The 13,952-nt window shown below is 38.7% G+C and overlaps 2 protein-coding genes across 2 annotated transcripts; one reads left to right on the forward strand and one right to left on the reverse strand.

The window, feature by feature from the left end:
- Window positions 1-1,922: 1,922 nt before the first annotated feature.
- On the forward strand, window positions 1,923-9,261 carry gpkow (G patch domain and KOW motifs). Its single transcript, XM_042491523.1, is given in 14 exon segments — window positions 1,923-1,988; window positions 1,990-2,111; window positions 2,353-2,522; window positions 3,302-3,447; window positions 4,930-5,036; window positions 5,810-6,014; window positions 6,150-6,282; window positions 7,104-7,141; window positions 7,143-7,271; window positions 7,273-7,295; window positions 7,411-7,531; window positions 8,483-8,552; window positions 8,811-8,896; window positions 8,978-9,261. Coding segments are annotated over 14 exon segments (1,545 nt in total). The 3' UTR covers window positions 9,107-9,261.
- A 3-nt stretch (window positions 9,262-9,264) lies between these two features.
- pqbp1 (polyglutamine binding protein 1) lies at window positions 9,265-13,924 on the reverse strand. Its single transcript, XM_042491524.1, has 7 exons — window positions 13,854-13,924; window positions 12,206-12,273; window positions 11,977-12,088; window positions 11,576-11,676; window positions 11,202-11,384; window positions 11,046-11,103; window positions 9,265-9,693 (listed from the first exon to the last, which is right to left on the reverse strand). Exons 2-7 carry the CDS (start codon window positions 12,270-12,272, stop codon window positions 9,543-9,545), a joined length of 672 nt encoding a protein of 223 aa, XP_042347458.1. The 5' UTR covers window position 12,273; window positions 13,854-13,924; the 3' UTR covers window positions 9,265-9,542.
- Window positions 13,925-13,952: the final 28 nt, after the last annotated feature.

The raw sequence follows: 13,952 nt of genomic DNA on the forward strand, positions 1-13,952 counted from the left end.
AGTCTCATCCTTTCCAAAACATACTTACATGTGTGATGGGTCACAGCCTCACATGATGAGATGCAGCTCCACAATACTGTTACTTCTACACACCATGCATGGATTTGTCTCTTTACTGCACAGTACATTCCTAAGTGCTCTGTGGATTTTAATAAACAAAAAAAAAAAACAATAAAAAAAAAAAAACAACCATAGATTTATTGTTAAAAAAATACAAAAAATCAGAAAGCATTATAACATTGTGTGATTTTATAGTGTATATTATTTGTCTATCACAATGCTTCAGGCTGCATATTTACATTTGCCTTACACTTAAAAACCAACCCAGTAATATATGAAAGGACTGATGAACAGTCTCCTTTTAACCCTTTAAAACCTAGATCGACATCACTTTTCTTGTATTGCGTTCAGATGCACTCCCAAGTATTTCAGCCTTTAAAATCTGAACAAATTGGTTTCTTTTGAAAATATGTGGGGAAAAGGCAAAGAGCAACTTCGCAGGAAGTGCTCCACAAACTGTAAGAAATGGCTAATTTTATATTCTTTTTCTTTAAGTTAGGGAAATATGTCCCCCAAACCAGGTTTATAATTATCATAACTACATGTTTAAATCTTTAATAGAATTATTAGCATTTTTTTAAAAGTTATTTTCAACTATTTTTTGCATTTTATTCCACTTTTTAAGAATGCATTTATTGCTAATTTTGGGCTCATGTCCTCTTAAATTGCCCTTTCCTCTTTTTTGCCCAGGTTTCAAAGGGTTAACACAGTGCGCATACATTCATGTGGCTAATTAGCATACTGCTAGTCTCACCTATGAGCTAGCCAAACTCAGCGTTGCTGCTCAACAAAGACAAAAGGACAGCTCACGCTAATTAACAGGAAAATAACGCAGTAACACGCCATAAAGGAAACAGGGAAATGCATAAAATATTACCTGTAAACAGGGTATGGCAGTGAAATGGCGGTGGGAATCAACATTGGTCTCAGGATAGGTCTGGATAACACCTGGAATACGAGAATAGTTAAACTAGTTTAAACCAAAAGCGAACGTTTTAGTCTCTAAAATAATCATTTTAGAACGAAATAAATCACACTTGGCTCAAAACAGTTAGCTAAAGTTGTTGTGAGTAACTTGCACCGAAAAATACAAAGTATTAACACATAAAGTCTTTTTTTTAAAAATTCAGCAATTATACCAGACCGGCACCAGAACAAAACCTACCTAAGTGCACTCGTCAGCCAGCCCACATACAGAACTGCTTTGCCAATAGACGGCGCTGTTGCACCACTTTGCTATAATTTAACCAAGTATATAAAACACTAATTGAAGCAGTTTCATGTTAAGAATATGAATTTTCTTGTGTCTTGTAGCTGAGGGTTTGCTAACTACAATGGTCGAATGGCCCTATCTATTGTCTAGGTTTGGTTTGTCCTAGTGCACTAAATTGGGAGCTCTTAAAGGGCTCTGGTTTGTCCTTCCTGTGATACTGTAGAAACAGGCAGACTAAAATTGGACTCATATTTTGATATAAATAAAAAAATGAACAATTCTTGTTTTCAAGTCACTAAAGGAAACATACTGATTACAATATTTTTTTTATTTCTGCTAGCATATCCCCCTAAATCCTCCACACTGTAATGCAATAAGACAACCATATGAACACACAAAATTTTATATAGTTGCGTATTGTCAAAAACACATATTATTGTTCTGTTTATTTACTTTTAAATGCATGCGAAATGTATGTCTTTACTGTCCATCTTTCCCTTCTACACTACCAAGGTCGCTCTGTAACTTTAATTCCGGTGCATGGTGGGAAATGTAGTAATCTGTGGAGACTAGAATATAACAAATATAACGTCATAAAACTACAACGACCGGAATTCCGTCCCCCTACTTCTGTCGGTTACAAACAATAATGGCGTCGCACGGAGAAGATGCGGGTTCCCTCAAGTCTCCTGTTTCTGGGGAACAAGAAGAGAGAAAAAACGTTGTCGTTTGGTTTTACTAAAACAGTTAGCAAGTTTAAACCTTCGACTGGTGACGCTGCGATCAAGAAAGATGATAAAGATTACCTGACTGGGATAGATGGAAAAGAATTACAAAGGTAAGCTTCGCATGCTAATGCTAACTAACGTGAACATAACGTTACCGGTATAATGTAATATGTAGATTAGCATAAGCGTAACCGTTATTTTCCCGATCTAATATAGCTTAGCTAGTAAGTTCATAAATTATAATTGGTGATGTTAGTAAGTGAAAGATATATATTGTTGTATCGCCGTGAGTAAATGTTGTTTTGAAGCAGCCCTGGCTGCTAGCTCGCTAATTTCACTCTCGTCCTGCAGTTCAAAACCATCCGAGAAGCCGAAGGAGCTCATCATTCCTCTGATCCAGAAGAACCGCTGGCACCGACCGGACCGAGCGGGAAAGAGCGAACCGAGCGGAGCTAAAACACAGGAGACAAGCCAAGACGGTGACTCTGTGGACGCTCAGGCTGTCAAGGAACTCATTGAAGGTGTGTACATTTACAAGACACGGTGAGATTAGGCAGTATACAACTTTATTTAAAACTTACTTGTTTTTCCCGGGGTAAATTGCTATGCAGCTGTTGCAATACAAAGTGGGCGAGTGCAGATATAACGAGTGTAAATATACAAAACAAAAGACTAAAATAAAATAACAGAAGGTAACGTTGCAAAATATGTGCGTACGCACATACACGGAATGTAACGTTACAAAGCAAGATAACAGTAAGGCGCAATACATATATACAGTGTCAAATCAAGTTACCGCCAAGCTGAATGATGAATATGTCACAACTGCATTCAGATATATTTGTAAAGTGTCAAATCTAAGGTAGTTAATGTTTGAGTTCAAGGGTGCATGGTTAATACAGAATATTCATGATTATGCCTGTGTTTTTATTACTGTCCCATTGTGTCCTGTCAGTGTGTTGTGAGAAGTTGAGAAGGAATTTCCGAAAAATCCCAGAAATGTTCTAAAATCTTAGAAACATCATAAAATCCTGGAAATGTCCTAAAATCTTAAAAACGTCCTAAAATCCCAGAAACATATGGGGCTGCTTCAACATTAAGTCTACAAGACACAGCAGTCCAGAGAAAGAATAAGAGAGAGAGAGAGAGAGAGAGAGAGAGAACAAAGATAACAAATCAGAGTTGAAATGCAGAGTGGAGCCTCCTCAGGTCCCCATGTCTTCGCTGTCCATCTCTCTACCTGAGATAGATGAGTTGTCTCATGAAAAGCTCTTTATACATGTTCAAATTGTGCTTGTAGACTCCAGGAGGCAGCTTGAGCAATGGCAGAATGGCTCTCAGTCAGAAACCAACCTGAACCTCGCCATCCCCCTGTTGATGCAAAACAAAGTTCCTGAGGGCTTTGAGGATGGAGACCACGTGAAGGTGGATCTACGTCCAGAATCTGTAAGTATGGATACAAGGAAGTGCTCTCTAATCCGAGGCAGGGGTGCACAAATAAGATTGCGAGCTTTTCACTGTACTCAGTGATTGTGTCAAGAAATTATAATTCTCAATTTGATCTTTTGGATGAAGTCCTGATTAAAGATTTGCATATATTTTTCTAACTCATTATTAAAGAAAAAGTGTTGCCGTGTTTGGTCAGTTTTCATGGTTAGCTTTTTAGTATTCCTGTCACATAAGCCTGAAAGCAGAAAAGAACTGTGTATTTCAGCATATGCTTTTTTATTTAGTGTTAGAGGACACAGTGTTAGAGAAGTCTTTTTATTAAAAACACTCTTATACTCCTTATTATATTAAAAACATCACGTTGGAAATTTGCACAAGCAACTAGCCAAATGCTGGTAAAATATGCAAGTGGTTGCAATTTTGCTTCACTCACCACCCAAAAAAACAAGGGTAGTCTATTAAGTGGCCGGTGGACAAAAAAGATCATTTCCAACCCTGAAGAACACTGCTCTCTATATCTAGATATTATTCAATACATACACGTGTTGACCTGGGAGTTACCTTTATGCTTTTATATCGGTAACCTTTCTAATAATGGTGGCTTGGGTTTTCTGCCTTGCTCAGGACTTTGCATAGTTGTTGGCCTTTAGTTAATTGTCATTTTTTAAAAAATGGTATCAGATGTGAAGATCACAATGTAATCTGCTGGAGAAGCGTTTCAGAGAGCATATGAAAATGCCTGACTGTACCAAAAAAAATCTGGTCGGCTGGCTACTTTGAGTCAGACACTGAAATTTGAGTGTGTGAAAGTGCTGACGGTCAACTGAGTAGAATAACACCGCTGTGTGCATACACAGCTGTGCGCATGCGTACGGGTGCGGGTGACTTTGTCAGTACAGTAAGGCTTGGGTGGCAGACAGGCGTCAACAGTCTCCCCAGAGACATGCAACCAATCAGATCTCTTTTCTGCTCGTCGGAGGCCTCACGCGCCTCGTCACTGTCATCCCGTATCTGCTCTCAATCACTGCAGATATGTCTGTCAGAACACGAGAGTCAGGGGAAACTTGCTCGCTGTGCCCCGGAGCTCATTTTAATGCAGCATGCTCTGTGAGGCAGAGCTCCCGGGCAACTTCCCTCAGAGGAAAGCCTTCTGTGGAGACGGAGATGAGCGGGGCCATCGCCCTGATGAGGGCTGCTGTAGCTGCTGCCTGGTGACTTCAGTCAGCCCGGGCTGAGTCTGACAGCCTGGAGGCAAAAGGCTGAGTAAGACAGGCATCACAAACTGCCTCTCTGTCAGTTGCCATAGTTTTTTATTTGTGTGTTTCAGTACTCAAATATTACATAAGCACCTGAGCAGTCTGAGACACAATTTATGCATTTATAAAGCAGACTGTGGTATCTGTATTTCTCTTGTTGTTTGAGCTTTTAATATATGTCTCCTGATTTAAAAAAAAATATATCAATGTATTTGTTTTTTAGTCGACAGAGGCAGATTATGAGAGCGTTCCTGTCGAGGCTTATGGACTTGCTATGCTTAAAGGGATGGGCTGGAGTAAAGAGGAGGGCATCGGACGCACATTTAAACAGTGAGTAACAAACTGACCATTGTTTCTCAAAATTTAACATAATGCTTAAAGATAACCTATGCAAGATTTTCCTAAAAACAATATGTAGACTCAGAAATAATCCCTCTCAATCTTCACTTATGGCTCACTAGAAGTGTGGAGTGATGTATTTTTCTGCAAAGACTTTTTCCTCTGCCTGCATTGTCTTATTTTCTGTGTTTGGGACATTTTTTGCATGTACCCCCACAGCACTCCAATGTGGCCAGGACTTTATAAAAAGGTAGCATCCAGGTGCCAGACTGTAAGCAGCAGGAATACAAGTGACACAGCGCCAAAATAATGCAGATATAGAATCAGAATCAGAAAAAGATTTATTGCCAGGTATAGTTCACACAATACGAGGAATTTCTGATTCTGATTCTGATTTACTGATAATAGAGCATATTATAGTTGTAGTAACATGAATACCAATTAAATAGTGTTTGAAATTGTTAAACATTTGAAGTAAATGTGTAAATGCTGCTTTCAATATTGATAAATTTGAACGTTTTAGCACATTAATCTGCAGTTATAACCTAGACTGCATTTGGATAAAAAACCCAAGAAAATGGTCTTTTTCTTTGTTTCTCATGAGAAGTAATTGACATGATCACACTTACATCTGTACTCACGTAGCCGAGTTGCTTCATTATCAAACAGAAGATGTTTGTCTCAAGCTGTCTCCGCCTCCTGTACATCTCTCATATGTCAGTTTCTTTGTTTATTGATTTCATCCTGTTGCTCCGTCTGCTCAGACATGTGAAGCCAATCGAACACCAGCTCCGTCCAAAAGGTTTGGGTCTTGGAGCCGATCGTTCAGCAATAAAGGATCTGGAGCCCGACAGACATAAACGACCCCCCAAGCCAGGCGAGGAGCGAGAGAAGGAGGAGGAACTGGTGATGGGTCCAGGCGGTTGTGTGCTGGTGGTGTCAGGGCCACATAAAGACCTGTATGGCAAGGTAGGGTTGATCTGAAACGTGTTTGCATCCATACTCACCATCTGTTTTTCTCCTAGATAGGAAGTAATGAGCCACACAGCTACCTGTTTTCTAACTATATATTTTCTGTGACTGTGTTTCATTCGTGTGCTGCAGATTGAAGGCGTCGATGCAGATAACGCTCGAGTTGTGGTGAAGCTGGCGATCGGCAGCAAGTCGGCAACAATCAGCCAGTACGCTGTTAAACTGGTCGGGCGGAAGGAGTATGACAAAAACAGCAAAGACCTCAGTAAGTAACTCTGAACTAATGAAAAAGAAAAAATTAACATTTATGGAAAACGATCCAGATGCTGATCTGGATTTTTTAAAATTTTGTTTTCCTTCATATCACTTTAGATGCCAGACATTTATTTTTACTATTTCTTGTCATTTTAAAGACTTAAAAAATAATCAAGAAGCTAACTCACAGACTGATCTGTGATTAAACGAATCGTTAGTTGCAGCATTAGTTGTGTGAAGCACTGACTGGGATAAACAGGTTTATTCTAGAGTGACATTTCAGGCTCTGGGTGGGGAGAAAATACACCAAACAGCAATTCACGGGGTTCCCACTGTCATGTAAAACCTTAAAAAGACACGTTTTCCAGACCTGGAAATGTCACAGGCTTAGTAGAAAAACCACTGAAAGTTTTGGAAAAATCATGGAAATTTTGTTTTAATAAAATTGTTACAGTAATCTTCTGTGGATAACCTTGCATAGAATTTAGCATTACTGTACATTACTGCTTTGATGTGATGTTTTGTTAACATCATGTATGTCTCTTCACATTCATGTGTGTTTCATCTCTTCCTCCATATATGCATGCTAGATGAAATCATATCTGAATCGAGCTCAAATCTAAATATATTTGAAAACATGGGGCAAGAAAAAAAAAAGTGCAATTATGTTATTATTGTTTTTAATTTTCAGTAATCTAAGCTGCCAAGCATAAAAAAAGACAAAAAAACAAGAGTCCCTCAGAATCTCACATTCTCACAACACTGCAGTGTCGGTGTTTGCCAGTATTTCTTGCCAGTGCTGTGTTAACCAGGTTTTTCATCATTGACCAGGTCGCCTCAGTAAAGCCCACAAAGACAAGGAAAAGGAGAAAGAGAGGGAGAAAAGAGCGAGAGAAGGAGCAACAGAGACGAGAGGAGAAAGAGGGGAGAAGTAATGGTCACGAGGCAAAACACAAGTCTTCAGACCGAGGAGGAGGAAGGGATGACAGAAAGAGGAAACAACAGAGAATCAAGTCAAGACAGGTGCATTTATACACTTAAATTGTTCTATTTGTATACATTTGACTACACTGCAGCCTTTCTTATTTCTTTTTAATAGTTAATAAGTTGATAAGGTTTTGTTTTTTTTTCTCTGTAGAGAGAAACCTCCAGTGAAAGAGTCAAGGCGACCACCGGCTCCTCCCTCCTGGCTCCAGAGAGACTTGAAAGTTCGTTTTATAGACAAAGCTTTCAAAGGGGGCAGGTACTACAACTCAAAGGTACTGATAAGCCACCTAAATATCGCATTTGTCAAAATATCTTTTCTTTTTATAGACTCATGCAATCCTCCTTTAGGACGTGGAGTCCAAAAGTTGTGAAGTGGTTGATTGTAGACAAGGGAATTGTGCGTCTTGTCTAATGACGCCCCTAAGCTGCTCTAAAATCAGTGTTAACCACGGCCTCAGGTGGCTTATTGCTTTTATAAAACAATTACTACCTAAACATGGCAATGTTTCATAAAATAAACACACAACAACACAGATACAATAATTCACTGATAAGAAATAATACATATTTTCTGCCAAGCAGTGTCGATATTTTGCCACATTTAGCAGACCGATTGCCAGGCAACACACAAACACATTGGAAAGTGAAAATTCAACAAAAATTTGGCTATATAACCGAGATTTGCAGCAGTACAGGCTTACTAGAATTAGTGTATTATTAATATGCAGGCAGAAGAAAAAACAAAAAATCGCCAAGAAACCTCAGGTACTGCACTGTTCTCTTCTACACTTCTCTCTGCCACGAGAAAAAAAAGAGACATATTTTATACTACAGTCAACATTTGTGAAAAATTGTGTCTAACTTAAATTGATTTAGCTTCATGGTTTTTGTGGATATTTTAAATTTCATTTCAGCAAAACTGAAATTGTAATGTGGTCACAGCTATGTATTTATAGAGTATATATAGAGCTCTGCCAATCATAATCAAGGACTGGAATTATCCATGTGATAATCTAAATTGTTTAAATCACCACGCTTTGTAGTCAGTTACACATTGTGTTTTAATTATTGTTGATTATTTGCATTTTTCTGGAATACATAACATTAAAAGTGTTGCCCTGCCACAGGAAAATTGCACCAAATCTTTAGCTGCAGTGGTGAAATTATTCTAAACTTTTCTTTTTGTTGTCACAGCTTTTAAAGGCAGTGTTGTGTTCTTGTAGATGCGTGTGGAGGATGTCCTGACACCGACTACCTGTGTGTGTCGAACTGAGGAGGGAAGACTGTTAGACGGTGAGTCATCAGTGCTATCTCAGTGTCTCTTGGTGTTAGTTTTCTCTCTTTCTCTGGTGTTTTATTCTTTAATTAGAGTTGCAAAAGAAATTCGCAAAATGTGTTTGAACTAATTTATCAAAGAAATAATCAGTGCCTTGTTGACAAAGATCATGCTTATATAGATACTTAAGCTACATTTCATATTACTCAGATTAACAGCAGTGTTGCCATAATAACATTTTTAAATAACCACCTGATTGTTTTTTGTTGTGGCAGATGTGAGGCAGGACATGCTGGAAACCATTGTTCCAAAAAGTGAATATGATTCTATAATGGTTGTACTGGGAGAGCACAGAGGACAGGTAAGAAAGCATCATCTGTCCTGCAGTGTGTACAGTGCTTTGAATTGTTAATATTTAGAATATTTACATTTATTTGCTCAGATCGGCCGTATTCTCCAACGGGACAAGAACAAGTGCAGAGCGATGGTGCAGCTCGACCGACACGAGGAGAAAGTGTTCACGTTGGATTATGACACCATTTGTCACTATGTGGGAGCAGCGGACCACTGAATCAAATATCCCTTTTTTTTTTGTTCCATCTGAAATGTCTCGTTATATTGAAAAATTATGAATTTTAAAGCAATTTTGTAATAAAACACTGTCAAGAATTTATTTGTACCTTATTACAAAATCTGCCAGCACACCATAAAAAAAAGTTCCAATGAGTCTTTTTCACAGTATTCTTTAAATTTATTAGCAAATGAAGTCCACTAACGGCTTTACTAACAACAAGGAGGTCAATCTTTAGGTCATATAAAAACATATTTACAACTGCTCTACATGAATGAATGCACCGATGGTGTAAAAGCTCAGCACTCAATTTCTGACATGTTTCAGAATGAAAAAAGAATTTTGAGATGTCCGTCTGTAACGCCAAATGTTAAGATGTGAGCAAAGGGAAAACAAACTGTACAGCTGTGTATTTGTTGTTTCCCAGGAGTCCGGTTTACTCCTTGGGTATTTGGTTTGCTGCGTTAGCCCGAAGTACGGCTCCTGGACTCGGGTACGGCCGCTGCTGGAACAGAGGCCCCGCCGCTGTGGTGTCTGCACCCGTCTTTGCTTCATTTCGCTTGGGCAGACCACTTGACCATGTGCCCCTGTAAAGATAAACGTTTGTTTTTATTAAATAATTTGGTTTATACGTTCTGCTCATACCTTAAAAGGAGCTCTGAAGGAACTTCGTAAAGTCTGAGAAAATCTCAGTTTGCTTTAAGACACTGTGACAGAAATCCTGCTTTAAAACACAATTATGGAGTTTGGATTATGTTGCTGTTTCCCAGGCAGGAACAGTCTAATGAAAAGATGCATTGAGCTGTATTGTGGGAATTGTACAATCCGGAGTCTTTTCGAGCTTCAGCCTAGTATCACATAGCTAGATCTATCTCACGCTGTGCCAGCGCTGGAGAAAGATCTGGCTGAACCCATCATAATTCTGCACTACAGGGAAAAAAAAACACCACGTTGTTTGTATTTCTTTTAACCAATCACAAACATCTTGGGCAACGCAAAGCCAAGAATGCAGCGATGACGCCTTTGCAAAATAGTGTCTGAAGGGAATTTGTTTTGGTGGAATATTTGAATGTGGGGAGGTGAGCTCTGCTGCTAAAATGGCTTAATTCTCAGAAGAAAACACTACCTAAAATATCATAAAACATTTTAGCCAGTAGGCTGCTAGCTTGGAGGTTGTTGTTTCACATATGGCTCTAAAACGATTTGGTTTTGCGAGACTAGTGTTACATATCAACAGGGAATCTGAAAACAGCGACACACAGTTAACAGAAGAGGAGAATTCTGTCTGAAATAGTCGTCCAATGGCAGGCTTGTACACAAAGTCTAAATCCTGTGAGCCATACTGGTCGAGGATGCACCGATTAATCGGCCGAACATCAGTGTCAGCTGATTTTTGCCTTGTTGACTGTTGTCAGTCTATCTGCAAATGAGGTGACATTCACTGATGGCAGTGGCTGATGTTTATCTGCTGTGTCACATCAATTTTGCGCTGGCTAAATGTTGTGGTGGTTATTTGCCGTCTGGTACGACGTAAGAAGGCAACAGCTGCTGTGCGCAGATGTGTTTTTTTTTTTTACGTTTGCTTTCAGCGAGGAACTGTTGAGCTCTGTGTCTCCCATCCTGGATGAGAAGACAAAGAGACTGTTTGTTTTCTTCTTTTTTAACAATAATGTTCAGAGAAAGAGGCGCACTGTAAATAAACGACAAAAAAGACTGGTATTAGTGTTGGCCATCAGCCAAGTCATTATTTTAAACAACAGTTTCAGTTTTGGCCCAGAATCACAATCAGGTGATTGACGTCTGAATATTTCAGCCTCCAGTGATTTTATTTTGTTCTGTTTCTCCAAACTTAATGGAAGTGCGATACTAAATTTCTGGACTGCTCCTTTAAAGAAAGGACCAAGCCAATATGTGATTATCATGACTGTAAATACTTTACCTCGGAGCATCAGAATAAGCACTCGGATCCATTGGGTCCATCTCATCGTCTTTTCTCCCTGAAAAGAAGATAAAAATGTAAAATTCGCTCATGTGAAAAAAAAAACGTTATTAATTTGAAAATGTTTGTGCTGTATGATACAGATGTAATTATTACCTCTTTTGCTCTTGCTGTACGGTGCTGTGTCTTCTCTCCTCTGTTTCCTTCTGTCTCTGTCCCTCCCATCATCCCTGTCTCTGTCTCTGTCCCGGTCCCTTTCTCGATCTTTGTCTCTTTCCCGCTCTCGCTCTCTGTCCGGCTTCTCATACGACCTCTCGACTCTTTCATCTCCTGCCTCAACTGAAAAATAAACGTGATAGTCATAAAATAAAGTAAACACAAACTGTTTTCTGAGATTATTTGCCAACTGATGATCAGATCCGCAATCATTTGTGTGTCAAACATGAGAAGAATAACAGACTGATAAGATTGCAATAATAGATCAGAATTGTGCCAAAATGTTATGTTATGGAGGCCTCGTAATGTCATACCTCTAACTTTCTTGGCAGGTTTTGTTACCACTGCGTTTGGGTCATTTGGGGACAACCAGGCCACCAAATCTGTCTCCACGTTCCAGTAATAAGGAAGCCCACTGTGGAGAAAAGGAAAAAGAAATTAAATTTGTTTAACTTTAAGAAATAACATTTAATAATCGATGCTAAGTGATGATAAATAATTTCATTCGGATATGTATTTGCTGATTACAAATACACTAGAAGTCTGTATAGCAGTAGTTATAGTGTAGTGAAGTAGTAGTACAATCATCAAATTTAAAAAAAAACAACAAAATACACAGTAGCAGAGTGGTTAAGATTTGTGTTAAGTATTAAAAAGAGAAATTATGACAAAATAATCATGAATACAACTTCTTGTAGACAGCAGGTAAACATACCAAGCAGGGTCGAACACTTTATACCAGTTCGGTGGGAGATTCTCCAATCTGGTGGATTCATAATCTACGTTGTTGTCATCGTAATCTTCAGCAATAATCTCCTCATCTGCCTCTGGATTAATTGTAGGAGAACATTTGTTGCATTACACATGAAAAATACATGAAACATATAGAAAAATGTCTGACTTTCATGTGCAGGAGGGTTTTCTTGTAAAAGATTTTGTTGTACCTTGGTCTGACGGTTTAACAATCCCTCTCTTGGCCAAGCGGGCCAGCAGTGCCGGAGGGAGAGGCATCCTGCAACAGAGAGAGGAGAGGATTAACTGATGATGATGATGATGATGATGCAACTGAGACTGCAAACCTTCATCCACTGACTTCAGCAGCTGGAAGCACAGATACACAGATAATGACCTCATTCCAAAACAATAATACTTCATATCATACTACAATGATACTACAATCATCAAAATATGATGAAATTGACAAGGAGCTTTATTTTTAACTTCTTTTCATTTTTCATTTCTTTTCTTTATGAACAATAATAAGGAAAGCAACTAATATAACAAGGATCCATGTTGAATTTTAGTGAAATAAAGCACAACAGCATCAGAAAACATGTTTGTTTTCCCTAAATAAATCATATTCACTCAATTTTGTTTAATAGCGTATTCTTCCCTCAGTGATCTAAACATCACCTGCAGTGCCTCTATGCCCCGTAGTTTGGGAACCACTGTCCAAAACTGTGATGATTAATCTTATTGGTGCATATACTATACTATATATACTTTTGTATGCAGCCTACTTTCGAAGGTAAATTTTATTTTTGTCTGTATGATGCCTCTCTGTTGTGCTGTGATTTGTAGGTCCTTTTTATCTTTAAAGTGAAAAATTTAAACACAGGAATGTAAAAAGCTGTAAGATATTGCAATGTATGTTAGTAATTAAAGTAAACTATGCATTATTGTCAGTTACTGTTTGAAAATACACTCATCAGCAAAAGCGAAATAAAAAGCCAACCCCAGATTCACTCTTGTTTGGCATTTCGGCTCTCGCTATCTTTCTATAAAGCTCTGACCTCACCTGAGCGCTTTAGGGGTGCACACAAACAAAAACGTCCCCAGCACAGAAAATATGAAGAAAATAATAGGCAAATAAACACAGAGTCTGCAGAAAAACACACCACCACACATTTGTAGGAGGCCAAAGAGTGATGACTGATGTATATGTTGTTTTAAGAAAATTATGCATTGTTTATCTTTAAGGTAGATAAGATTAGTGGACACACAAACACTAAATTAAAGCTTTTCTGTGTGTTTGCCATCCCTGAATGAGTTAGTGCCCCACTTAGGCCACAAAACTCTGACTCTATTGTCAATCTGTATCCTCTATTGTGTTTTTAAAGAGACAATATTATCCATCAGGAATGTTGACTCTTCTGAGATGTATCATTTGATTTAAGAAAAGGTCACTGAATCAGGATGAAACGCCTAAATGGATGAAAACTCACTTTACTGATGGCAGCTCTGGTCTCACCATTTCTCTCAATGGCTCTTTCTCCCCTGCATGCTTTTGTATGTTACATCTGAGGCTCCCGGTGATACGTAAGTTTGTGTTAGCATGCTGCTTTTAGCTGCTCAGGTTTGATCAAAGTCATCTTTATAGATAAAGGAGATCTGAATTTTGAAAATATTGGCTTTATGCACAATAAAACGTTTATTTCCACAAAATAATCTCACCACCCGCCCGGGGACTCCAGTGGCAGCAACTGGATGATTCAAACACCGCACACACCTGTAAACACCCCCAAAACGACACAGCTACACCACCTACACTTAAATGAAGACTTTAGTAAATGAAAATCACTTAAATATTACCTTTTTTTAAAATGAAAATCGCCTCTTTGAGAGCGGACGAAGCGACGACTTCCCACAGCAGCACGCCGCGCGCGCAGTGATGACGTAGGAGCACTGTAC

The sequence above is a fragment of the Plectropomus leopardus genome, chromosome 8 (genome assembly GCF_008729295.1).
Source record: "Plectropomus leopardus isolate mb chromosome 8, YSFRI_Pleo_2.0, whole genome shotgun sequence".
Taxonomy (NCBI): domain Eukaryota; kingdom Metazoa; phylum Chordata; class Actinopteri; order Perciformes; family Serranidae; genus Plectropomus; species Plectropomus leopardus.

What these genes read in the sequence shown, in the direction of transcription:
- pqbp1 (XM_042491524.1), bottom strand. Translation starts at nt 12,272, where the DNA reads ATGCCTCTCCCTCCGGCACTGCTGGCCCGCTTGGCCAAGAGAGGGATT. An exon ending in GTACAGCAAGAGCAAAAGAG is followed by an intron (nt 11,104 to 11,201) that starts GTAATAATTACA and finishes TCTTCTTTTCAG; the next exon opens with GGAGAAAAGACGATGAGATG. An exon ending in GCTTATTCTGATGCTCCGAG is followed by an intron (nt 9,694 to 11,045) that starts GTAAAGTATTTA and finishes TTATCTTTACAG; the next exon opens with GGGCACATGGTCAAGTGGTC.